Below are 25,672 nucleotides of genomic sequence, written 5' to 3'. Positions count from 1 at the left end.
TAAAATAAACAGCAAAAGAAAAAAAAATGCTGACAAAACCTAAGTTGCAGTTGCAGTTTTTTCCTTTTAGTGCTCTTCACAATGACTTATGTCAAAGTTTGTTTTGTGATTATTAAGCCCCCAAAGCATTGTTTAGCCAGTATTGATTGGTAATAAATCCATCCTTTACTTCTCTACGTTCCAGAGAGATTTTGTTAAATGAACTTTTCTCTGAATCAGCCCTTTGCGGTGTCATAAAAAAAAGCACTGTTCCCCTCCGGGAACTGCTTTGTTTACAATAAAGTCTCAGTCCGAGCAGGAAGCTAAAACCAAGTGTTCCAGCCGTCGGACGGCAGGCGAAATGTGCTGTTTTCTGTTGACGTCGGGAGTTTTTGGAAGCTGAAACTGCAGTACTTGACTCCAAAAACAAAAAATAAAGATCTGAATTTAGAAACCTGAAGAATGAAATCAGTCTTAAAAACGTCTTCAAAGTATCCCATTTGAAGACCAGAACTGATGCAAAGTTAAACATGCTGTATGTCAACGGCCGCTGAAATGCTGCGGACAGGAAGCAGCTCATTGAGTCAGAAGGCAGTCTGAGTGCATGAATGCCCATAAGAATGCAAATGATGTGCACTTCAAATAACAACACAGAGTTGCTGACGAAAAGTTTCACACAAAAACAAAAAGCATGTGCATTGCCGCCTCTCAAACCAGGGCAAAAACATTAATAAATAGTTAACAGAAGTAATCAGGAAATAAAAAATAAAAATGATTAAATTAATACCAACAGGTTTAGACAGGAGAGGAAAACAATAGAAACGAAAGCAAGACATAATTAACAGTTTGCAACTCTCTGAAGTGGGGAGCAGTCACATAAAAAGCTTGTTTATATAAGTGGGCTGCTGCAAAGCATTTCAACAATGATGCTTACTTTGCCTTGTTTTATTGATTCAATTATCACAAAGCAGCAGGGGCAGAGCAGTCAGTCTTGAGATGAGGTTCGGCCTCACCAGGGCCTAAAAGCGAGACTCTGAACTTCGCATCCCCTTCACATTTCAAACAAATCTACAATCATCTGAAAGCGATCTGCGCTCATGACCGCCTGCTCTCCTCCGCGCAGGGCCTCCCTACATTGTCTCGCCGCCGGAGAACATCACCGTCAACATTTCCCAGAATGCACTCTTCACCTGCCAGGCCGAGGCGTACCCGGGCAACCTGACCTACACCTGGTTCTGGGAGGAGGACAACGTCTACTTCAAGAAGTAAAGTTCGCCGCGGGGTTCACAGTCTGTGTCTGGGCGAGGCGCTTATGGTTCACGTCAGGTCGCCGAGTCTTCGTCGTCTCAGTCAGTGTGTGTGTGTGTGTGTGTGTGTGTGTGTGTGTGTGTGTGTGTATGTGCGTGTGAGTCCTGCCCTGCTGCGGCCAGGACACGGCGAGCCTGGCAGGGTGACGGCGGGGGCGTGGGGGGTGTCTGTCTGGTCAGTGCCAGTCCTGCGCGCCTGCATGACAGTACCACATGACTCGGGGGCCTCGTGCCATCAGCTGCAGCGACGAGCGGGAAGCCCCGGAGCGCCGCAGGGCACATCTGAGAGGGTTTTTACACCGAGCAAGTGACAGACAGACAGAGCGAGTGGGAGGGGGAGGAGTGAACAGGCTGGTCGGCGGCCCTGATTTAAAGGCTTCAATGCTTCGCGTTGTGGAGGGTGGGTGGAATTCAACGGAGATTTTTCTCTGTTTTCCACGGAATCGGTTACATTTTTTTGTGTTACCTTGATTTAAGTTAAAAAAAAATGTCCCAATCATATTTCCCATTAATTACTCTACAGCTCTATGCATTTATTTTGTACATGTTTTAAACACTGGCACCCGTAAAGCTCTGTCTGTTCATATTTCAATGCACTCGTAAACAAACACTTTTGCAATAATTACATTCTGCGTCCCATCCCCTCTGGGCAAATCAATGCCTTCTACATTTTTTTTTGGTGTCCCAAACGAGAGTGAAAAAATGTTTTATTCTAGCTTTATGAGTAACGGTGCGTGCGCCGCTGCCAGGCCTCACTCGTCATTTTAGTTTTTTTTTTTTTTTTTTTTAATTGCATTTTCTTTTTCGGTTTTGTCACACTGATTTTCTGTTCTTAGTATTGGTTCTCATTTTTCCTACGCTGAGTAGACGAGTCGTGTCGGTGAAGAAAGTGATTGTACATCCACAGAGGACATTAAGTGTTTTTATGGATCTCCGACTAAGACGCAAGGACATTTCTCACCAATGCAAACACGCAGTGGCATCAGGCAGCCGCAGCGTTTGACTTTATCTCAATAAACGATCAATCATTCATACACAGCAGCCGGCTGGCCTGGTGGTGGTGGAGAGTCTTTTGGTGAGGCAGCTCCCCATAAATGTTTGATTAGCTTATGTGGTTATAGATTCCAATTGGTATATAAAAATAAACTTTTGTCTGATTAAAAGCCTAAAAACACTATAAAACAGTGATGAATAATTCACTAAACCAAATCTCATAAAGACTCCGCTTGCAACATCAAGTGAACCTGCAGCATTACAGTGAAGGACGTGTGTGATATATTTGCTGGGTTAATGAGAAATCCCTCTATTCTTTGTAGAATAGCTGTATTCTATATTTTTCAATACTTTGCCGTGACACACCGGTGTGTTCAGGGACTGCAGTTGTAAACGCAGCAGTATTGCAATGCATGAATAAATGAATTGAAATGTTGCGGCAGAACCCAGGTAAACATTTGTGTTGCTGCTTTGCATTTAAGGCTCAAGCGCGTCACGACAAGCGGATCTCTTTGAAAGTCTCTCTCCGGCTCTCGGGATGGTCGAGCTTTGACTCTCTGCTGCTCCCTCATGGCACCTTCAAGTATTTCATGCCTGCAGGGTTAGAAAAAAAAAAGAGAGAGCGAGACTGAGAGGGAGAGAGAGAGAGAGAAAAAAAAATGTGTGCGCCGTCATGTCGGTGTGAGTGTCTGACGGGGTTGCTCTGCCTCGCTCTCTCTCTCTCTCTCTCCCTCTCTCTCTCTCTCACTCTCTCTCTCTGTGCCTCCGCAGCGACCTGAAGCTCAGAGTGCGCATCCTCATCGACGGCACCCTCATCATCTTCCGGGTCAAGCCGGAGGATGCCGGGAAGTACACCTGCAGTCCGAGCAACAGCCTCGGCATCTCGCCCTCGGCATCGGCCTACCTGACTGTTCAGTGTGAGTGTTGCCCTGGCAACAAAGTGGGTGGGGGAGGGGGGGCAGCAGCCATGTGAGAGCACCGGAGCAGCAGCAGCAGCAGCAGCAGCAGTATGAAGGCAGCCGAACGGCCCTTCTGCCTCTTTGATGCGCAGTCACCTCGCTGAGATTCAAGTTCAAACGCGGCGAGCTTGTTTGTTTTTGCTTGGATTTTATTTCTTTTTCTTACTTTTTTTTCTTCCCCTCGGGGCTCCAGCTTCATTCCTGCACCCAAAGATTTCCACGTCGTCAAACTCAATCCCCCCCCCCACCCCCCACCCCCCCACGCCCTTCTTTTGAGCCTCCTTAATGAAACGATGACCTTCCTGTTCATCGCCTCTGACGGATGAGGGCCAAACAGCACTTCTGGCCCAGTGACGTGTTCTCACCAGCACCAGTGTGTGTGTGTGTGTGTCTGTGTGTGTGTGCAGCTAATTTGCTCCCAAGTTGCTGCTCATCATTGATTACTGCACTACACTACGGAGGCGAGTGCAGCACTGCAGGCACCGCTTTCGTCACCCGTCGGCTAGAATACGGCAGGCCGTAATTAAGACGTTGCGCCGGATGCTCTGCGCACGAGGTGCCAGCCGAGCCGAGCCGAGCCGAGCTGTGCGTGTGTCGCTGCCCCTCGCAGGAAATGGAATTAATATAGGTCGGAAAATATCATCTTTGCCGTGTTCTTTAAGTACGGAAGCTACTGTTTCAATTTATTTGAGCGTGGCAAAGTGGAAATTGTGCCGCTAAGCTCCGGAGTCCTTCCCTCGTATTCTACGCCGCAGCGGCCGGCAAGGCTGAACTGTACAGTGCAAAAAAATCTGTGGTGAAAAAAAAAATCATTTTAGAAACACAAGAATGTCTCAATAATGTCTGAATGTCTTGTGGAGCTTTTGCACAACCTGCAACATTGTGGCCATATTGTATATCGGCAAATAAAATAAAATAATTTCTTCATGTTAAGTGACAATTGAAGAAATTAAACTAATAGTACATCATAAAATTGTTGTATTTTTTCAGTGTTCTCAGATTTGTTTCAATAAAGAGCTAAATACCGTGAGGCTTCTAAGACACTGATTAATTGGAACTTTGCTTTGGTCCATTTTCAATTGCCGTTAAAGCACTTTTTCTACATATCCCATGATATATTTTTTCCTCCTATGAGGCGGCTCACCAAAACACTCCATCCATCTGCTGCTGCTCCGGCCCCCTCACATTTTAGAACCCACTGTGGCCCCACCAGTCAAAAAGTTTGCCCACCTGCTCTAGACCCAAAAGTCCCGGTGCTGATTAATTTCTTTCTCCCCGAAACTGGTGAAGGAATTTCAAAATAATGTTCACATTAGTTTGGATTTCGCAACCACTGTCCCCAGCGCTGACCTTCCCCTTCTGTCCAGACCCTGCCCGAGTGATCAACATGCCCCCGGTCATTTACGTCCCGCGGAAGCTGCCGGGCATCATCCGCTGCCCGGTGGACGCCAACCCACCTGTGACGTCGGTGAAGTGGGAGAAAGACGGCTACCCTCTCAGGGTAGAGAAGGTCAGTCGGCCTTGAGGCCACGTGCTCTCTCTGTCTCCAGGCTGGGTGGATTTCCTACCTCTCCTGATTTTCAGTTCTGGAAGATATTAGAATTCACACATTTTCACCCATAGAGGTCGACCTGGATGACACGGCATTCTCTTAACATATATTATATTATTTAAAGTGCCCATATCAGGCAAAATTCATATTTTCCCACAACAATATGTGTCTGTAGCATCTCAGTTTACTCTTCAGAAATAAGAATTTACTTCTTTCTTTTACATACATGGTTTTTTTTTGCTGGAGAGTGTCAACAGAGGGCTAAATACAGTGTTTTCTGGAGATCTGTAAGGTTGTTTGTTACAGATCTTAAATATAGAGAGATTTGGTATAGCGTGATCTTTAAAGCACAACAAAGCACTATAAAATTTAAAGAAAGAAGTAGGTGTGTATTTTGTGCAAGGCTTTTGAACATATGTTTGTTAGAGTTTGTATTTCTACTATTATTTCTCTAATTGTTTGATACATTCAAGATAAACAATGCTTTACATTAATCTGCTATTTTGTTCCTTCTGTAATTTCTAGTGTTGTTTTTTTTTTTTTGATGCCTTGTGAAGTTAAGAGAACTTCCCCTCTGGTGTCTGCTCTTCACAGTACCCTGGTTGGAGCCTGATGCCAGACGGAAGTATCCGGGTGGCCGAGGCTACAGAGGACTCCCTGGGCACCTACACCTGTGTGCCTTACAATGCCCTAGGAACCATGGGCATGTCTCCCCCTGCCACTTTGGTGCTAAAGGTACCGCAGCTGCTCACGTGATCGTGCTAGCTGCCTCTCTGCACGCTCTGCCGTCACTAACGCTGCGCTGATTCCGCAGGACCCGCCTTACTTCAACGTAAGACCTGGCGGGGAGTACCGTCAGGAGGCTGGGAGAGAGCTGGTAATCCCCTGTGCTGCTTCTGGAGACCCTGATATACCAACCATCACCTGGAGAAAGGTGCGGCGGGGGAACTCTCAGTCGCAACACCTGGCCTTTTTTTGGCGTTTGCCCCCTAACTGGGGTTTCTTTTCTCGCAGGTGGGGAAGCCAAGCAAGAGTAAGCACAACATCCTCCCCAGCGGCAGCTTGCAGTTCCTGTCCCTCAGCAAGGAGGATCACGGAGAATGGGAGTGTGTCGCCACCAACGTGGTCACGAGCATCACTGCCAGCACTCGCATCCTCGTCATTGGTAAACTGCACGGTGTCTCCCGAGCTGAACTTTTCTCTCTCCGTATTCGCTCGTCTACGTGTGGGCTGCGTGACTGAAACCCGCCTTCCCCCCGCACACACACAGCACCTCAACCTCTACCAAAATTTCCCCTTGGACGTCATTAAAGTTTCATTAGATCTAATCTTTTACGGTTTCATTGGGGTGTGCGCCCATCAGCTAAAAACACTGTCGCTGTCATCTTTGTCTTTTAGTGGAGAATTGATTTATTGAAGTGTTGACAAAGGCAAAACATTATTGCCACAACACTTGAAACTATCCGGTGAAGGTCTGTTTGCACCAAAGTTAAGTCACCTTAGGCCAGTTTTGGTTCAGTTGGAAGCAGCATCGTTTGCTCAGGAGCTCTTTTTGTGCCTCCACTTTTCAGGAAGTGAGTGCTACAAACAAGCAGTTTGGAAATGTGCCCTGTGTGATGTCACAAAGGGCTCTGATACTTACATACTCGCAGGCTAATAAGCCAGTTGCCCGGTCTTCAGGCCGCGTCCCTGCCGGCCGCTTTGTGCCTTTCAAAACGTGGAAGGTTGTAAGCATCAGTTTTAGCATGAAGCTAAAATTGTGCATTTGTTCAGGAGGCTGCAAACAGAGGGCTAAATTAATTACATAAGCTATATAAGCTAATAAAAGAGACCTGAAAATGTGTATAAAGATTCAAGATTTCAACATCGAAAGATTTTATTTATCTCGTCACGTTACATATGGCAGTGAAATGTCGCTGTGGTAAAACCCGACGTGATTGTGCAATGCAAGGAATAAATTGCAACCTCTTCATGCAGATGAGTCAGCAGTGTGTTTTGATGATTAGCTACCAAAACTCTCTTTGCTTTGTTTCTTCGCATCTCTCGATTTGTTGGACTCGTTCAAGGATTTCTGCCGTCGATGCAACGCTTTGTGCTCGTCATGTACCAGCTTATGCCTCAGACTGGACATCACACAGTGGCCCAGTGTCCAATGTCACCGCATGCTGACTCAGGAATCCAACCACCTCATCACTTGATTATCGATCCATCTCCTGAGCCTCTGAATTTTTTTCTTTTATTTTTTGGTTGGCGACACAAATGCATTCGATTGGAGAAGAAATTCAAAATAGGCATGGAAAAAAACACAGACATATTAAATTCTTTCCCGAGCCAAGCTGCCTTTCCTGACGTACGTGCAGCATCAGTGTAATGTCACACAGCTGGCGGAGCTCACTCTGCCACGGTGGGGCTCTCCCTCGGCTGATGGGTGTCGTGAAGGTGACGGAGGCAGCTGCGTTCTTCAGCCCACACTCGGGTCTCGACTCTATGCCGGTGAGCAGCGGCTGGCTGTGGGCCACGTGGCGCAGCTGTCGGGTGGGCGGGCGGGCAGGCGGGCGGGATGAGCGGCGCCGCTCTTGAGGCTGACCTCGGACTGATCGGCCGTCTCGGCCTGCATCGCTCTGCACCTCAATAAGTGGCAGGCGCACGGCTGGGCTGCGTGCGTAATTTGATTAGAAAATAAAGATAATTGTGATCCGTTACGTTACTGGAATTTTTTTCTAAATTAAATTAGTTACTTGTGGAATTATTCATAGTTACAATTTAGATTAGAGCTGATTAATTTTCACAAAATGCTTTGCATGGTTATCTTGTGCACTGGCTCTGCACGAGCAACCGATCTTTTCTCTTTCCCTCCACAGACAACAGTTTGACACTAGTCCGACTCTTCTGATTGGCTCTCCTGTTAAATTTGGCATTGCGGCGCTCCCTACCATTCACCTGCCAGTTAAATTGTCTCTCTCTGGAGCGTCGTCTGAGCAATCTCTAAGTTGCAACAATAACAATGTCCTTTAAAAAGGCATTCCAGTGCTGAAAGTATGAAAAAAAAATTGCGCAGATATCAGAAAAGGGCGCAAATGTAATTGTCCAATGCAAGACTGTGCTGCTGAAAAGGTCTGTGTGGAGTTTGCATGTTCTCCCTGTGTCTGCGTGGGTTCTCTCCGGGTTCTCCGGCTTCCTCCCGCACTCCAAAAACATGCATGTGAGGTCAATTGAACACTCTAAAATTGTCCGTTGGTGTGCATGTGAGTGTGAATGGTTGTCTGTGTCTATGTGGCCCTGCGATGAACTGGCGACTCGTCCAGGGTGTCACCCTGCCTTCGCCCTACGACAGCTGGGATAGGCTCCAGCAGACCCCCGTGACCCTGAGCTCGGGAAGAAGCGGGTATAGAAAATGAATGAATGAATGATAAATAGTTACCCAATTATTACATTTTCAATTGGGGAACTTTGTAGCATTATCTGAACCAATTACATTTGGAAAGTGATCTTCCAGCCACTGCTTTTCAGCGCATGTGAATCTCAAATTTCACGCAGCCGCATCAGGCCAGAGTCGCCGCTGAGGAAACTGGCATTTTTGAAGCCATTCCTTCTCTCGGTGTCTGTTAATCCACGCAGGCACCAGTCCACACGCTCCCGGCAATATCCATGTACTGCCTTCGACAACCTCTGCTAATGTGTCCTGGGAACCCGGTTACGACGGCGGCTTCGAACAGACGTTCTCCGTGTGGTACGGTCCAGTGTAAGTCGACGTCCTCTCAATAATCCTCCCCGTGTTGGAAAACAATCCACGCATTTGCAGACAGGAAGAGTGTATTTTCCTTTAGATTTCTCAGTGAGGAAAATACAATACAAAATTGAATATGGAAAGAATTGCACCGATGTTTGACAATAGAGTATGTGTAAAAGTTTCATGTTTTGGTTCTTGTAACTGTTTTTTTGTTTTGTTTTGTTTTTAGGTCAAAGAGAACTGACTTCGGTCCACACGACTGGCACTCGATGCCAGTTTCCGGTGCTCAGACCTGGTTGGTGGTGCCTGGGCTGGAGCCTGGGACGGAGTACCAGTTCAGTGTGTTGGCACAAAACAAACTGGGCACAGGCCCCTTCAGCGAAGTTGTGACAGTCAACACTGCAGGTGGGAGCCGAGCCTGAGCTTTTTTTCTTTCCGTCACTGTTGAACTTCCGATTTATTTTATTATTTTTTTTTTTTTATATTTTTTAGAGCTCATCATGCTCTCCTCTGTTATGTTACTTACTTGGTCTCTTGGGTTGTATTTTTATACCTCAATATACATCATGTGCTTCTAGTTATGACCTTATGATCCGTTTTCAAGCAAAATAAGAAAGAAAAGTAGAATGTTAGGTGTTGGACTTCACTTCAGAATTCTTCTGAATGAATGGGCTGTGTTTGTGGGTCAAAGGCAGCGACGGCGCTAGTGGTAAATGTTGCGAGTATTAAAGTTAACTCCACAATGCTGGACAGTTCAGCAACAAAGAATCTATGATGCCTTTGTTTTGATGTGTAAACCCAGATTCTCCCAGCCACAACAAAGCAGTGTTGCAGCATTCAGCCCAGGTTAAATGAGCCTTGCAAAGTTCTGACCTAGTTCACACACTTTCAGAGCAGCCAATAGATGAATGGCGGCCAGCGATAAAAGGTTCTGTTATCGAAATATGTGTCATACCCTGAGAGTGCCTTATTGTGTTACTGTGGTCGTACAAAGTTTGAAGAAAAATACATCTGAAAAGCAAAACCTGGTTCTTTTTCTTCCCTTAACAACAATTCTAAAGCCATCTTTATGGTTCATGGCACCGTAGCTGGCTGGTACAGTGGCAGGGCTGTCATTATCCTCTGTTTGAGTCAATGACTCGTGAAAATGATTTTGAAATTGTCATTCTAATGTGGAAAAACTACATAGTGGTGCTTTAATTGAATTCTTGGATGAAGGAATTGAGGGAGGAAAATAGACTTAAGATTCCTCGCAAAGCACAGTCACTCCACGTTGGATGTTTTTCACGACACAGCCGACATTATTTCCCGTTACACTCGTGTGCTACGGCACAGTGATTGAAGAAAACTGTCCTTATCAACCTACTAGCTACACTTGTGAGTTGTTGTGATATTGTTTCTTTTTCTTTCATAGTGTGTCCATCGAACAAACTTGTGGTGCATCTGTTCCCGCAGGCTCTCCTCTAGGTACCCCAGAACCACTGGTGCTTCTTACTCCACCACGGTGCCTCACAGCCAACCGCACGCAGCACGGTGTTCTCCTCACATGGCTCCCCCCTGCAAACCACTCCTCGCCCGTCGACCGCTACATCATGGAGTTCCGCCTCGGGGAGAGGTGGGAGGTTCTCGATGACTTGATCCCGTCCACCGAAACGGAGCTGATAGCGCGAGACCTCGTCCAGGTCAGTGGCGGCCAAATGATTCCGTGTGAATTTACTGAAAGTGTACTATGAAAACATAGTAGAAGCTGCCTGTTTTTTGAATGGTAAAACATGCAGGAGAATATTGAAAAAAGTACAAACTTACCTGATTTAGTGAAACCGTTTGGCCACCTGGTTAAAGAGCCGGCTGTGTTTCTGTGCGCAGGAGTCCTGGTATGAGTTCCGAGTGATGGCTGTAATGGACGACCTGATCAGCGAGAGCAGTAATGTGGTGGGAGTGTCCAGCACTGGTCAGTTTTCTTCAAGCAAATAATTGCTAACAATAATTGAAATCCTCAGCCTGTCGTTAAACTTTCCATTAACGAGAGGACCACCTCCCCGCTCCCACCCTCCCCCCTCGCCCACTCTCCCACCGTCAGATCCCTTCCCTCCTGCAGAGCTACCCGACGAGGGTCTGGCGCGGCCTGTGGTGGCGGGCGTTGTGGCAACCATCTGCTTCTTGGCAGCGGCCGTGCTGTTCAGCACTCTGGCCGCCTGCTTCGTCAATAAGCAACACCGCCGCAAACTCAAGCGCAAGCCAGGTCAGTCTCCCCGTCCACCTAATATAAATTATATGGAATAATCTTGCAAGTCTCTTTACACTGTCTCACCATTGGTTATATGGGGACAAAAAAAAAACAAACAGATGCAACATAGCAATGAAGGGGCAGACTGGAATGTGTTTCTTAGAGGATTAATCAGGTGCATCGGTCAGATTTCACCTTCTTGGCAACATCCAATGGATTGGGTCAGTTTCAGGATTGCATTATGAGTTACCTTTTAGCTGTAATCAACCAAGACAACTGCTGCTCGATGGTCTTATAAAAAAAAAAAGCCTGGCTGCTGCCAAAGACATTGGCTGGGTTGAATTTGTACATTAAAAGAATAACAAAATAATGACACAGAAAAGTGAAGAAAGTCCGAGTCTTAATAATGTAACTACGTACCTGAGGATTACCACACATGCACAGAACAACAGCAGATAGATGCAGAATGAATGGCTAACCAGAAACATTCTAATAAAAGGTAAAAGATCTTTGAAAGCAAACACCAGAGAGCTTCGCATCTTGGACTTTTCCCACAAATCATCCGTGTAGCGATTCAAAGAGGGTGATGCTAAATCCTAATATCGTTTTTGTCCTCCCAGATCCTCCCCTGTCTGTGACACACTTCAGGAAAAGCATTGAGTCACCGTAAGTCAACACCGAACCCTCTGCAGCCTGCCAGAGTCGGAGCCTGTGTGCGTCCTCAAACGCACCTTTCACACAAACGGCTCGAACTCTCAAACACCAGTTTTCTGAAAAGACACTAGAAAATGCAGGAAAAAAAAAACACCTGCCCTCTTTTCTCTGTCGTGCCACGAGATAATATGAAAGCGACGGCCTATTTGTCACAGCCTTAGAATTTCATAAAGTGTGCTTGATGATTTTACAAATAAGATTGTAGGTTTTGTGTGACGTGCGTGTGTGTGTGTGTGTGAAATAGCTTGTACAGACTCAGCCTGCAGCCGGTCACGGGCAGATTAAAGAAAGATCAAAGCAGTGGAGTCAGCATTTTAAGCATATTACCCAGAGTGCCGAGCTGCAGTATGCGTATTGATTCTTGATCCATCTGTGTTCTTTAACCTGAAATGCTTTCTGCATGATTCTAAGTGTTAATGCTATGATTTTATTTTTGTTTAGCCGCACATTCAATGCACAGTGTTCACTACATGTGTGTACTTGTCTGTCTCTCTGTATATCTTGTGTACATGTACAGTATGACTGCATTTTAATCTCAAAAAGGAGCTCATGTGTGACAATAATCACTTTAAATCCCGTTCCAGAATATCTGATCAGGATAGTTGGAAGTGAGTTGACCAAAATCTGAAATTGAACCCATTTGTTACTCAACTGGGAATATTTTCTGTACCAGGTGACTGTTCTAGAGTTTCACAGACAGAAAGAACCCGACTGATTGCTGCATAATGGTTGTGTTGTGTTAAATAAAAGTCTCCATACCGCGCACATGCGGTGCCATTCCAGTGTTCAGAAGACAGTCCACTGTCAATAGTGTGATAATGTGTTTTCATCTAAAATATCTTCTGTAGCATTATAGCCGGCAGCCAAGTTATTGTGAGGCGCATGAGTTGAATGACAATGTACACTGGAACAGTTCTTCACTGATATTCTCAAAAGGCTGCCTGCTTCTCTCTGACTTTCAGCAGAAGCTTCCATTAGCTCAAAAACAAACTGCTGTGTCACATTATTTCTGCTCTTTAGAGAAGCTACAGAAGCTCTTTTTGGTGGTTTTGCTGGTTTTCTAGTCCGTATATACGCTGGAGTCCATGGCTATCGTACCCGCCCTCTGGGTGCAGCTTTTTCCGTCTGTGAAACTCCAGATCGGTCGCGTGGTTTAGAAAATACTACCAGATCCCACATTGGCAACGTGGTGAGCAACAAACAGATGACACTTGAATTTATTTACCAAGCTATAACCCTTGAAGCTGAGCTATCAGCAAAAGTGACCCTTGGTTAATTATAGTCAAGAATCCAGGCAAAACCAGGAAGCTGACTCTTAGCTCTTCCCGCGAGTGGCACCTGCCAAAGATAAACCAGGCCCATTTCGTCTGTCTCCCACCGCAGGCCTCCTCTCACCCCCTTGCCGGGGGTAGAGCCCTGCTGGGACGAGCCTGCCAGGAGCAGTTTCTTGCCCCCGCCCGCCAGCCCCCTGTGAGTGCCTGCCTGCACAGTAATACAGAGCGTGCTGCACTGCACTGGCTTGGCTGCATGGTTTTTAATGCAATGGGTAGAAAATAATCAACTGACAATGACTTATTTGTTGCAGTGGAGCCTCTATTTGCATGCACAGACTCTCACGCGCCGCGCAGGAACCCAATCGCTTTTATCTCAGCCGCATGTACAGTCGGGTAGCCGGTATCTGCACTCGGATGTATGCCGACCAAATGCATTGAGTGGCCCAGTAAGTGGTGACTATTCTGCTCCTGGTGTGGGCAAATGAGGCCTGGTTTGATGTCATCTGCTTCCCTCATACGACCATTTGGTGCCGCATACGGAAATTGGTCTCACGTCTGCTCGAGAAGCTCGACAATCGATAGATCTGTGACACGCTTCATCATGGTCACGTTGTTGGTTATTTTCTCATCCCATCACTTTCGCCTGGTGTGTTATCCGCTGTCCTACTGCGAACCCGCTGCTGCAACAACCTTGTTGTCGTGCTGCTTTTCTGTTGCTCTTCTTTTTTTCCTTTTGGTTCGCAAACGAAACAGCCGTCGCGCCTTTTAAGAGCATCCAACCACGTCTTACTCCGGAATGACTGTAGGCACTCTGTCTCTCTTTTTGCTGCACTTGCTTTTAATTAATCCGCTGTTGCTTGTCCGTCAGGTTGTCGTCGGGGAAGATAAGTCCAGAGAGTTCCCCTCCATCTCGGCCCCGTTCTCTTTCCTCCGAGGGTTCGCACGGTCCAGGCCTGTACGTCCGAAAGTTGCCCAGCCCCCTGAGAGAACGAGAGAAAGAGCTGTCCTTCTACAAGAAAACCAAGCGTGCCATAGCCAGCAAGAAATACAGTGTGTCTAAACACGAGGCGGAGGTCACCACGCCCATTGAGCTGATAAGTCGCGGCCCCGACGGCCGCTTCGTCATGGAGATCAGCCCGCCGCACCGCCGCATCCAGGGCTTCCCCTTCGCCGAGGAGTCGGACATGTACCCCGAGTTCCGGCAGTCCGATGAGGAGAATGATTTTGACCCCGGGCCTCTGCCGCCCATCATGCCCACGCTGCGGCCCCAGCTCTCCCCAACGTCCTCCAGCCTGGAGTCAACGCAGCCCCCCACCTACAGCCCCCGCCTCCACAGGGCCATGGAAGGTATGAGCTTTGCAGAGGGCAGTGCACTTCACGCCTCAGGCCAGGCACCGGCCTCCCGCTACAGGGGCTTCCCCCAGGGCCCCTTCTATGGGTACCTGGGCAGCCGCGGCGAATCAGGGATTCCACCACCATTTTACATGCCTGAAATCAGCCCGCGCAGCTCCGCTCTTTCCTCGCCCCCGGGCACCGCCGAGGGGCCCTTTGGCTACCCCTCCATCCCCGAGGAGAGCGGGGAGACGGAGCACCATCAGTACACCTCTGGCCATTCGCTGTCGCACTCACAGAGCTCTCCTCCTCGCTCGCCCGAAAGCTGGCAGCCTCACGAGTTCCCCTTCCTGGGTTTAGAGGGTCCGCGCTTCATCTATCCGCCTCATCACCCCTTGCATCACCCCCAGGACCTCCCCGACCCACCGCCATACCCCCCTCACTCCTTCCCCCCCAGCCGCCTTCAGCTCCCTCCCCTGAAGGATCCGTCCAGCCCTGGACTCCTGCAGCTGGAGGTCCCCATGGCTCCCCCAGGCAGAGACAGGCCCCTGGGGCCTCCGGTTAGGCGCTTAGCTATGCAACAGGCCCAGAGTCTCGGCCAGCTCAGACACACGGCCCACGGTGTGGGCATACCAGTGTTGCCTTACCCTGACCCGGCAGCCCGCGCAGGGAGCCCAAGCACAGCCCCCAGTAGTAGCCCTCAGTCCTGGCTCAGCCCGAGGGCGGGGCGCCGGGCAGACCCCAGCTTACCCCCGCTAGTACTCCAGCCCTCGCGCCTCTCGCCGCTCTCCCAAAGCCCCCTGAGCACCCAACCGGGTTCGCCAGACATCTTAGTGCGGCCGCCGCCCCGGCCCAGCATCCTCCGCACCTCTCGGTCTCTGGAGATGCCTGAGATCACCCTGCAGCCCACGGCCACAGTCAGCTTCTCCCGCAGGTCCTCCCTGACCACCTCCCCGACTCAGGGCGCCAGGCAACCCAGCCCCAGTTACCACGCCCACATGTCCTATGCCTCAACCGCAGCCAGTTACCCTTCCCAGTCCCCCTCCCCCCCGCCAGAGGGCAGGGATGTTTTCGGGCAGAGGCCGTCCCAGAGAAGGACAGAGGAGGAGATGCTACCCTCAGAGCCCTCTCAGCTCCAGATATCAGCCTCAGGGTAGGTGATCCATCCACGTAGAGAATAGTCACATGTTTATCTAAAAAAACAAAAAAAACAACAAAAGGAGACCTCGCTCCTCATCTGTTCATCATAAGACTTTTCCTCAGTATTGAACCGCACTTTGATTCTGATGTCTGCATTTAGGCAAACTTAAAGTGCATATTGTTACTTAATATGCAGAGGGCATGTGATTGCATTTAGCACACATCATAGTAGTCCATCTAAAATAAACAAAAAAAAGGCATTTGACCTAAACCTGATCTGATGGCATGTCAAGATTCAATTTCAATTTCAGATCATTCATTCTTTTGCAGAAGTTAAACTAGGTCAGTTCAGCTGTTTACTTGTTTAAAGCAGAGCTCTTTGTGTGCATTACATTTAAGATTTCTTTTCATGTCAAACTTGATTAGACAACTTTGATTGTACATATAGTATATAACTATATAATTTAAAATATGTATTATTATTATTATTATTATTATTATTATTATTACATACACTATAAGTCTTTATGATATTTAATTATGTGTCTACTTATTATTGTGGACCAATTATATCTCATTACAATAATCTTGTAAACAGGTCCTAAATCTAAATCTTCTTACTTAAGTTCTATACATGTTGAGTAATAATTAGGGATCAGGTCTGTAGTTACAAGAGGAAAGCTCAATGTTTTAGGAGGGCCAACCTTTAAATAATTGACCAGCTTTTTATTTGTATTAATTGGGTTTTTGTTGTAAATAAAAATACATTGTTTGCTATCATATATTTAATATATAGTTATTTTTCTGAATGGTTGGCAGCACTGTTAAGACAATGATTGAATATAACAGCAAAGGCCGAACAGATTTTGCTACTTAGAACACAAGCATTAGTCAGCAGTAATTAAACATAACATAATAAACACTCCCTTAAATAGTATTTATGGTCATAACATTAATTGGCCTTTTTGAGACTGATTGAATATCTGTATTTCAATTCTTAGCCGCGACATTCGCTAAAGCAGATCAGAGACTTAAAGCACAGATTGGGAGACGCATCATGCCAGAACACATTTAACCCCTGCGAAATAATAACAATAACAGTAATAACACTGCCGAGCCTATTATAGGCTGTATGGCCCACAGTACTTGCTGACACATTATAGCGCCCCCTCACACCCACTTCACAACCCTAGAAGCTACAAGCACTCAGTAGCCAAAAGCCACGAGGCCGAGACTTGCGTCTGCACGGGCCTGTAGAGGGATGGTAGCTTGTAGGGCTGCAGCTTTATAGAGGGTAAGGGTCTTACGTGATTTGTTTTTGATTGATCTCAGCTATCTGGGCAGCGTTGTGACCCGGTCCCCTACGCAGCAATAGGTAAGGGTCGGACCCATGTCTGAGAGGGGAGGGGTCAGCAGGGGGAGGGCTCTAATCACTCTCTCCTTTAAAGGGGAATCGCTTTGGGTTGTGCCTCTGTGCTGGATTCAAGTGAAGTGCAACTAATGGGAATAATGACTGCAGGACACATTTGTCAATACACGCTCGTAAGGGCACAGCCAGCCCGCTGCTGCGGCGTCAGGCTGCAGTAATCCGGCTTGTGAGCGAGCAGGAGGAGTGGTTTTGGACGGTGGAGAAGCATTGCTGTTGCTCTTTGGATTGTTTGGACACTGACGTGTTTCCCTGCACAAAAAAAAGCAAAAAAACAAAAAAACAAAAAGAAAAAACAAACCAAACCTTGAATCAATAGAGGTACGCACAGGAATAATAGACTGGAGTATTCCCCTTTAAAGTTTTGTTCCATGTGCAAAATGCCATGCATGCAATCTCTAAACTTCTCTCTACAACCAAACAAATAACAACGATTCTCCGACTAAATTCTTTGTCACATTTGTTGTCCTAAGTGCTTTTGTTTTTTTGCTGTCATGTGACCGTTTTTTAATGGCCATTTTCCTCCTCCTGTCATGTGACTTGTTCTTTAACGGCCATTTCCTCTTCCTGCCATCTCCTCCCGTCAGCATGGTGAAGCCTCTGTACGCAGTGTTCATGTTTATGAAAGTGTGCTGTACGGTGTATATGTCTTATGGAAACCTGCTACCGTTTTGAGACGCTGTGGCCCCGGCGCACAGCTATAGTGAGATGATGGAAATATGCTGCTCTAATTCGCTGATCTGTCTCCCCCCCTCTCTCTCTCTCTGCTAATGGCTCTCGATCTCTCTCTCCACAGTGGCAAGTGACGGACAGCGTCTCTTTGTGTTCCCATTGCCTTTTGAGAAAGTACATGTATTGATGCAGCCTGACCTAATGAGCCATTATGATTATTATTATTATTACTATGAGGCATTGAGTCAGGTTTTGATGCTTTTTGCATTCGGTTCCATGAGCCGTATTTGGCCCCTCATGAACCCGAACCTCAAGCCAAAGAGTTTGCGAGGTCATTTTGATTTGATTTGACTTCATCTTTCTATGAGAGATGGACAACCAAAGTCGAGTGTTCGCTTTGAGGTAAAAGTACGTCTTAGACAGACTACTGTGTACTGTGACGGTTAAGATACCTTAACTTGATGTCCTTGTTCTGTTTTGTTTTGTTTGAACTGATTCAACATTGATTATATTCATTCAATGTAGCATGTATTACTCATGAAATGAAAATAGTGACTTATGGTTATATCAATTATTCTTTTTAGAATAACTGTAACCGCAGTTATTTCATCAATTGTTGGGGGGGGGGGGGAATCTAATTCCAGCCATATCCAAATTTTTCACATTACGGACTGATTGCATCAGCACCAGCTGTCTTCCGACCTTTTAGCATGATTTAGCAGCTGCAGTTGTCAAGGCAATATCCAAAATATGATCTAGGAAAAGTTACTGTTGCTGTTGTTTCTACACCACAATTATAGTTAAAGTACAATCACAGCATTGAATGAAAAATTATTGCTTGCACATCTATTCTTGGCCTCAGTTAAAAAGCAGTTAAAGCAAACCAACACCCCCGCAAACACACACACACACACACACACTTGCATTGCTGCTGAGAATAGTCAGACTAGAGCAACTCTAATGACATTCTATGATGAGACTCATTTGTTACAGGGACGGTCATTTCACAGTTTCAGACATTATTTTCATTTGATGAGTTTTATACAGCAAAAAGGCCGATGTTGTACCCGATTTCTGAAGCAGTCACTCTTCAGAGGCTCATCCTGAGTGGAATCCAAATCCTTATCTTAACCTCAGTATTACAACCAGTCCTTTAGCCTGCATTTATCAATCCAGAATAAAAAAAACATCCATCTATTGTATTCCAACACTCCAGAATATGCATTTTCTGCACACGTCCAGTGAAGCTGGGTCTTCAGTTCAGTGACTGCTTGAGAAGGAACTTAACAGTAGATAAATCCACCAAACCCACTGCCACCTTAATCAAACTATTGTTTCTTTTTCTCTTTTATGTTTGTGTCTAACTTTGATCATCCATCAACGCCGATAGAGAGTGGATTTGATTTCATTTTTTTGTTTCTGTTGCCATGGTGACGCAAGTGTGACTAGAAGCGCCGGAGCCCATCGCAAACTCATGTTCCGATAGCATCCGCTGGAATTAGCAAAGCAAACCGTTCCTGCCTTTGTGCAGCCGAGCTGGTCGGGGGCGTGGCTGCGGGATTAACGCTGGCCGATGTGTGCTGTGCTGTCTCTCCCCCTCGCAGGGAACCTCTAGGTGCGTCTAGTGATCCTGCCGGGTCTGAGAGTTTACCAGCACTGCTACACCACTGTATTACTAAAGCCAAAGGAGTGGCTGCCAACAACAATAACAACACGACCTCAGCACGTAGAACAGGTTGGTCTCGCTGTGGGTCACGATGGGGTTTGTCCTGAAACCAACAGATTTGGGCCTTCACTCCCTTTCTTCTCCTCTCTAGGCGCATGTCCCTCTCAGACCCCGCAGCAATCCCGGACACTCCAAGAGGGAGAGGAGCTCAGCCTCCGCAGAAAGAGGAAACGGCAGAACAAGAAGAACCCCTATCACTATTTGACCTCCCTGCTGCACCGCAGGCAGTCCGAGGAGGACCAGACAGGCATCCTGGCCAGTGCAGACTCCGAAGGCCCCAATTACGGGACTCTTCGCTGACCCCCGTTTGAACCACCAAGCCATTGGACCATTGACCTACCCTCCCGCACTCCCCCCCTCCGCCTCAAAAAGAGAAGCCTGACCTCGGCCTTTTGCTGCTCCTGATATCGAGCGACTCCCGCGTTTCTTCTCATCGCCTCCGAAGTCGGTCGGTGTTTTTGGGGGGAGCAGGGCAACATCCACCAGGGCTGAACACGGCGCTGGAGTCGGGGAGGAGATCTCACCCAAGACCAGAACAATGGCTTTTTTTCTAAGTTGCTTGTCTCTCGAGGAATTTCACTTGAAAAATGCTCTGAAAAATATATAATGTATATAAATAGTAAAAAAAAAAAAACACGAAACAAACAAGGGAAATTCAGCTTCCTCCTTCAGTAATAACAGAGTGTTGTTGGAGTGTGTCACAACACATTGCAGATTTTTCTTTTGTTTTTTTTGTCCACTCACTGATCATTGAGGGTTTCATATCGTTTTTGGTTTTCCAGTGATACAGTGTACTGTGAAAGCCTGGTGCGTCCTCAGCCAGGGAGAGGGCCCGCCTTTCCTACAACACACCTAGTTGTCAGTATTTAAACACAGGGTTCTCACCGCAAAATATACCTCAGAGTAAAACGCAGACTTGCTGTAATTTTTGTGGTATACTGTACGTACTTGGCCTTTTTACATGTGAGGCTTACGGTTCAAAAGGTTTCTATCGACACACACCGCGCGCTCAAAAAACGGATAATGCCGGCCCGACTTTGTCGGAGCCTTTTTCTTTCTTTTTTTTTTTTTTTCCCGTTACCCAGTCACAGCAGGCACATCGTTGCGTTTTGACTTTTAAGTTCTGACGTAATGCCAACCACTCCAGGAGCGTTTGGCTGTTTACACGCATAAGCTGAAGCACCGCCGCGAGATGACGAAAGGTCGCGGCCTCGCCGGGGACTCTGAGTAATTTGGGCGCAGAACTGAGGTGGGGTTTGTAGGATTTAGACGAACAGGGTGATGAATTGTGGTTAAAAAAAAAAAAAGTGTACTGTAGTAGCATGTGTTTCATTACTGAGGACTCATTTGTGAAGTGTGGCACATTTTCTGGTGCCTTTTTCTTTTTCTTTTTTGCCTTTTTGTTTATTCAAACATGAACGGCCTTTTCCTTCGCCTTCTCATGTTCGTCTCTCTCGGGAGGAGTGAGGGACTCCGGTACTATATATGTTTATTTTGTTTGTTTGTTTGTTTGTTTGTTTTCCGTTCTCTGCCAAGGAAACATGAGACAAAACACAACAAGATGCATTACTTATCAGTTTTTTTTTTGTCTTCTTTACACGCACACACGTATATATATATACATATATAAATATATCTTAAATGGGTAACTGCTTCAACTGTGTATATCTGAGAAATAGGGCAGAACCAGAATACCCATATACACAATAAAGACAGATGTTTAGATTAAAAAAAAAAGTTTTAAAAAAAGAAAATAAAAACTGAAGTAAATCACTGAATATACCTTCAGCAGAAAAGTACAAGAACTACACGCCAGTAGAGTGAGGATGTTAATGTTTAACACTAGCCGTTAGCGAGGAGCGTGATTGCGTCACGGAGCAGGCGACAAAGCAAAAGGAAACACATCCACACAACGGCCACCCCGACTGTTTCTCTCTATAACACCTTTATCTTACTTGCTAGCTACTTCTTAGTATGTTTGCTCTGTTTTTTTGTTTGTTTGCCTGTTTGTTTGTTTGTTTTTTTCGACACTAACCGATAATGAATGTATGTTTTTGCTGTACAGGAAATGAATGTCCCGATGTCACAAGTACATTGAATGACCCGCAACGTCGCGTCTAGCGGAGCTGCCGGCGCGCTAAATCCGACTGGTTTCCCTTCTCCGCGTTGCACCCGAATCCCAATCGCAACCCAAGGGGGCGCCACCCACGCAGGTAGCGCCGGTGCTTACAAGCATAAGAAACCAATCAACAGGCTTTTCCCTTTTTATCGCCCAATCTGGTTCGATCTCAACTTTTCCCTGCCTGCTACTCATAAATTCACAGCCACGTGAATGTGGAATCAGACCGACGTCTGCAGGTCGAAACGGTTTGGCAGGCCGCCGGGAGCTGGTGAGAGTTGAAGCGCGCGCACACTTTTAACCAATTGGTTTCATGTAAGATATGGGGAGGAACAAAAAAGATCTATATTTGTTATGTACTGTACATGGTATGTATTGTATTTGTAAAGATGAAAACAAAAAAAGAAAATCGACCCGTGTTTTTCAGGACGACGCTCTTGTACGAGGATGTATGAAAAATGAAAAAAGTACGGGGACGGATCCCAAGGAAGAAGAAAATTAGATTACATAGTATAAGGAAAAAAGTATTTGCTTATAGTACGGCTTTAAGGTGACAATGTTTCTAAAACATTTTGAGGTGCCTCATTTGTCATACTTTAGCGGACGTTATTTTAGAACGGCGCGCAACTCGTTAGCGCCACACGACGTAGAATTGCCATAGCCCGCTGGCCGCACAACTTTAGTAGTGTTTCCTCTGACGTGAATGCCCATTGGACAGAGCTTTAGAAGCAGAAGCGTGTTGCCCTCTATGATAATAATAATCATCATCATCATATCTCTGGATCAAAGTCCAAACTGTATTCTCTCGCGCTCATGAGCACACACGTAGATTCCCTCCAGACGCTCCACCACCTCGCAGGCGACCAAAAGCCAATAGAGAAAAAAAAAGGTAAAAAAAAACAAACACCAATATTCTTTTTTTTTTTTCTTTTTTTTTTTTTTAGGTCCACAGAGAGTCACAGACACGCTAGAGTCATGTACAACACGTGCTGTGTGGAGGAAATTGTGTTTACATTAGCTTGACGGAGACAAAGCGTGTTAGGGCATAGTTGCTTTGAACATAACGACTTGGTGCTATGTTTAACTTCGTGGTGCTGTAGAGTAGAAGTCTAAAAGAACTCTTTTTTTTAATTTCCGTTGTTCTCTCTCTCTCTCTCTCTCTCTCTCTCTCTCTCTCTCTCTCCCTCTCTCTCTCTCTCTCTCTCTCTCTCTCTCTGTTCCCACCAGTGACTCTTTATTGCCCCCTGTGTGTTTTTGAGCAACTAAACTAGCTCTGGTAGAGACACTAGAGGTCCGTATCATAACAGTAACATGGTGTGATGACAGTGATAGACAATACTGGAAAAGAAAAAAAAAAAACATAGTCGTATAACCTCAAATAATAGAGACTTGTGACATTCAAGTGGAACTCTAAAGATGACCTGTTTTTTCTATAGTGTGTTTGCAAATGTCTGTCTGTGCTTCCAAGGTACCCTCTCTAAAAGTATAATTGTGATGTTACTGAGACTATTAACCCAGCCTAAAAAAAAAAGAAAGGAGAAGCATAATCTGAATTTATATTAGTACAGGCCACAGGAACAACGTGGGAGGGGGATTAAACAGGGGGGGAAAAGAAGCAAACCCAGTGAGAGCATCGTGTGGGGGTATCAAGAGGAATATTTTCTACACAACTTCTTCGTAGGTCTGCCATCCTCGGTTAACAGCACTGTTTTCCAAGCACACTATTGCAGGGGCGTAGCTAGCGCGTCACGTCATCTCATCGTCGTCCGGACGGTAGAACTCCTACTACTAGTACTGTACAGTATAGCCATGAGCAACCATCGGAGCGCGTTTGTATTTATTCTCCTGGTGGGAAAGGTCTTGGGAAAGCTTGGACATCCTCTTCATGGGTTGAAAACAGATGGATGTCGTCTTCCGGGCTTTTTTTTGTTTGTTTGTTTCTTTGGCATATTCAAACAGAAACATGTACAGTGTTTAAGAGGGCTGCTTTGGACGTACTGTTAGCTCAACTTGACTCGTTTTGTTTTGTTTTGTTTTACTTTTTGTTTGTTTGTTTGTTTGTTTGTTTCTCAAACTTTTCTGCTTATAGCTTTTAGTGCATCACTAGGTGCTGGTAGGATGATGAAGTGATTTGATTTTTTTTTCTCTTAAAACTGTATTAATCTTGCATGTAGAGACAATACAAAAAACGCCTATTTACAAATCATTCATGGAACACCCAAGCTGGTTGTCAACGGGAGGAACATAGAAATATGTAGTATTTTCTATATTCTCTGTTTGTTTTTTCTTTTTTGTGTACCAGCACTGAGAAACTAGAATGTATTATTATCGTAGGCTACAATAAGCGCTACATCGTTGACTGTTTTAGCTGATGCTCATACTCAAAATGAACCAAGTAGTGCTTGAAAATGGAAGCAAATTTACAACACTTCATTTCGTTTTCATCTACTGAACTCTGTGCTGTGCATCACATGTTTACATTCTGTGTTATTTTCTTCTGTTCTGTACATACCTTTTCTCCATAACGTGTCTTTTTTTTTAAGTTCTGTTCATCATTGTCCATATGTAAATATTTCAAGCAAAACTTCTTTTTTTTCGGTTTTAAAATGACAACCTGATGTTTCTTCTTTTTATAACGCCGGTTTTTAGTCTTCTGTCGCTGCATCAGGTATTAAGCTTCACTTAACTTTTTTGTGAGCAATTAACTCATACTGTATGGTGCTGTACCAAAGCCTTATGTATAATATTTGTATTACTTTTTTTTTTTCTCTCATTCGCCACTGCTGTCCAGTGAATTTGTCATCGGAGATCATGTCTTACTCACACTCCCGATGCTCTGCCATGGATCTCGTTTCTTTTATGGAGTAAAGAGAAACCTGCAGGAACTACGATGTAAGAGAGGAAATAAGTTTCACTCTGGCCTGTTAACAGCACGGCCTCACGCGGTCACCATCAAAAGCCTTTTCTAGGGAAAACGCACAGGCTCACTTCTGGTGGCTCATCACGGTATAGACATGGGCCGAGCACATGACCTGTGCTCAATCGATGGCATGTCTGTGAGAATATGAAAGCAGTGTTGTATCCATGTCACCATATCATCCCCAATGCTTAGTTCCATCAGAAATTTTCCTCTCAAATTTTGTATTTTGATATAATAAAAAACATCAAAAGAGGCTTTAGCATTCTTTCTCTGTCTCTTTGCCCGTGCCCGGGTCTCGTGGATGCTATCAGTAATGGAAGGGGTGTAGTTCATGTGCTGGACACAGGGTGTAAGTATTGGGCAGAATGTTTACAGATTAGCGGTGGAGCTGAAACACACATACCGGAATCTTCGACCACTTGAGATTGCAGAATCCTTCAGGGTGATTGTGTTCAACTGGGCCAACGATGTTTAATGATTAATATTTTTGGCCCTTCAGTCTGCAGCCAAATGCTCAGTCGAGTGTTGTGTGGTGACTGAGCGAGAACAAGGAAAACAAATAGCTTGAAAGAGGATGAGGTCTGTTGGGATGACCTTTGTGCTCTTGTTTAAATTCCTCCCAGCCGGCTGGTGAGCAAACAAACTGTCACGCACACAGCAAAATGAAAAGTGATGATGATCCACAGGTCAAACACTCTGCCACAAAGCTACTCGGACCAAGTCCGAAACTGCTTGTAGGGATACCAAGATGTCAATATAATGCTTTTATTTTTTATTTGCTTATTGCATTTTTTTTTTTTTTTTTTTTACAACAGAGAAAATATATCAGCAAGTTAACAGAGCATGTAAAATTAAGTCCCAAGGAAAAGTATTTTCCAAACTATGGGAAATATGGCACATATATTATTTTTTGGAAAGGATTTTAAAGCGCTTGGTGTTGCCACATCTAATTCTGAGAAAGCAAAGGATGTGGATCCATGTTGACTGATGCACATGATCACTCAGCTTTCTTATTCACACTGTGGTGTCAGACTGAAACCACAAACCTTAGACTGAACCTGTTCCTTATGTAAATACATGATGTTTGCAATTGTTTTAATAAGGTCATCCATCCAAACACATATATCGTGCTGATATATCTATATTGAGTCTTTTACTGTCCACTCAAACAGATTGTACAAATATCTGGTGGTACAGTCGCCGTCAGAACCCAGTTGGCCCAATCAGCCTTGGAAAATGCAAACTGTCCCCATGCTTCATCAGGTAGGACACTTTTTTACAATCATGTTCACAGAATAGTGAAGTAAAGTTGAGGGTTTCATTGAATTATTAAAAAAGAGTTAATTTCAGATGGCCTTTCATCTGAAATGGAAAAAACCCATGTAAATCAAGTCATTGTCTATTTAATTATACATACAGATATACAGATATCTGGTATTCTCCTATGATAAAAGTGCATCTTTGTGCTTTGACCAGTAATGCCATGGCATTCAGCTGTCAATCTTTAAGCAGGGCTTCAGCAGGGCTTTGGTGCTGGGCTGTTGCTGCAGAGGCAACAGTTTGGTACCATGTCCTCAGGACGGATACCTCCCACTGCTCCCA

General features: G+C 45.5%; 1 protein-coding gene across 3 annotated transcripts in view; it reads left to right on the top strand.

Moving 5' to 3' along the window:
* Positions 1–23,969, top strand: part of igsf9ba (immunoglobulin superfamily, member 9Ba) — a 70,008-nt gene extending 46,039 nt beyond the window's left edge. For 2 of the 3 annotated variants that reach the window (XM_076036394.1, XM_076036395.1), the window contains 16 exons: positions 1,103–1,244; positions 3,051–3,196; positions 4,606–4,748; positions 5,385–5,525; positions 5,605–5,724; positions 5,805–5,955; positions 8,409–8,532; positions 8,750–8,925; positions 9,976–10,202; positions 10,387–10,471; positions 10,601–10,762; positions 11,368–11,413; positions 12,845–12,931; positions 13,604–15,220; positions 18,910–19,040; positions 19,123–23,969. In XM_076036394.1, the coding sequence (XP_075892509.1) occupies positions 1,103–1,244; positions 3,051–3,196; positions 4,606–4,748; positions 5,385–5,525; positions 5,605–5,724; positions 5,805–5,955; positions 8,409–8,532; positions 8,750–8,925; positions 9,976–10,202; positions 10,387–10,471; positions 10,601–10,762; positions 11,368–11,413; positions 12,845–12,931; positions 13,604–15,220; positions 18,910–19,040; positions 19,123–19,331 (3,707 nt within the window). In that variant the 3' untranslated portion in view covers positions 19,332–23,969. The remainder of the gene's footprint in view (positions 1–1,102; positions 1,245–3,050; positions 3,197–4,605; positions 4,749–5,384; positions 5,526–5,604; positions 5,725–5,804; positions 5,956–8,408; positions 8,533–8,749; positions 8,926–9,975; positions 10,203–10,386; positions 10,472–10,600; positions 10,763–11,367; positions 11,414–12,844; positions 12,932–13,603; positions 15,221–18,909; positions 19,041–19,122) is intronic. The other variant, XM_076036396.1, reaches the window with a different exon arrangement.
* Positions 23,970–25,672: the final 1,703 nt, after the last annotated feature.

This window comes from Nelusetta ayraudi, unplaced genomic scaffold (genome assembly GCF_046127955.1).
Source record: "Nelusetta ayraudi isolate G7.1 ecotype Tasmania unplaced genomic scaffold, CSIRO-AGI_Nayr_v1 ptg000048l, whole genome shotgun sequence".
Lineage (NCBI taxonomy): Eukaryota > Metazoa > Chordata > Actinopteri > Tetraodontiformes > Monacanthidae > Nelusetta > Nelusetta ayraudi.
Note: the sequence above shows the minus strand (reverse complement) of the source record. Positions and strands in the feature narration are given on the sequence as shown.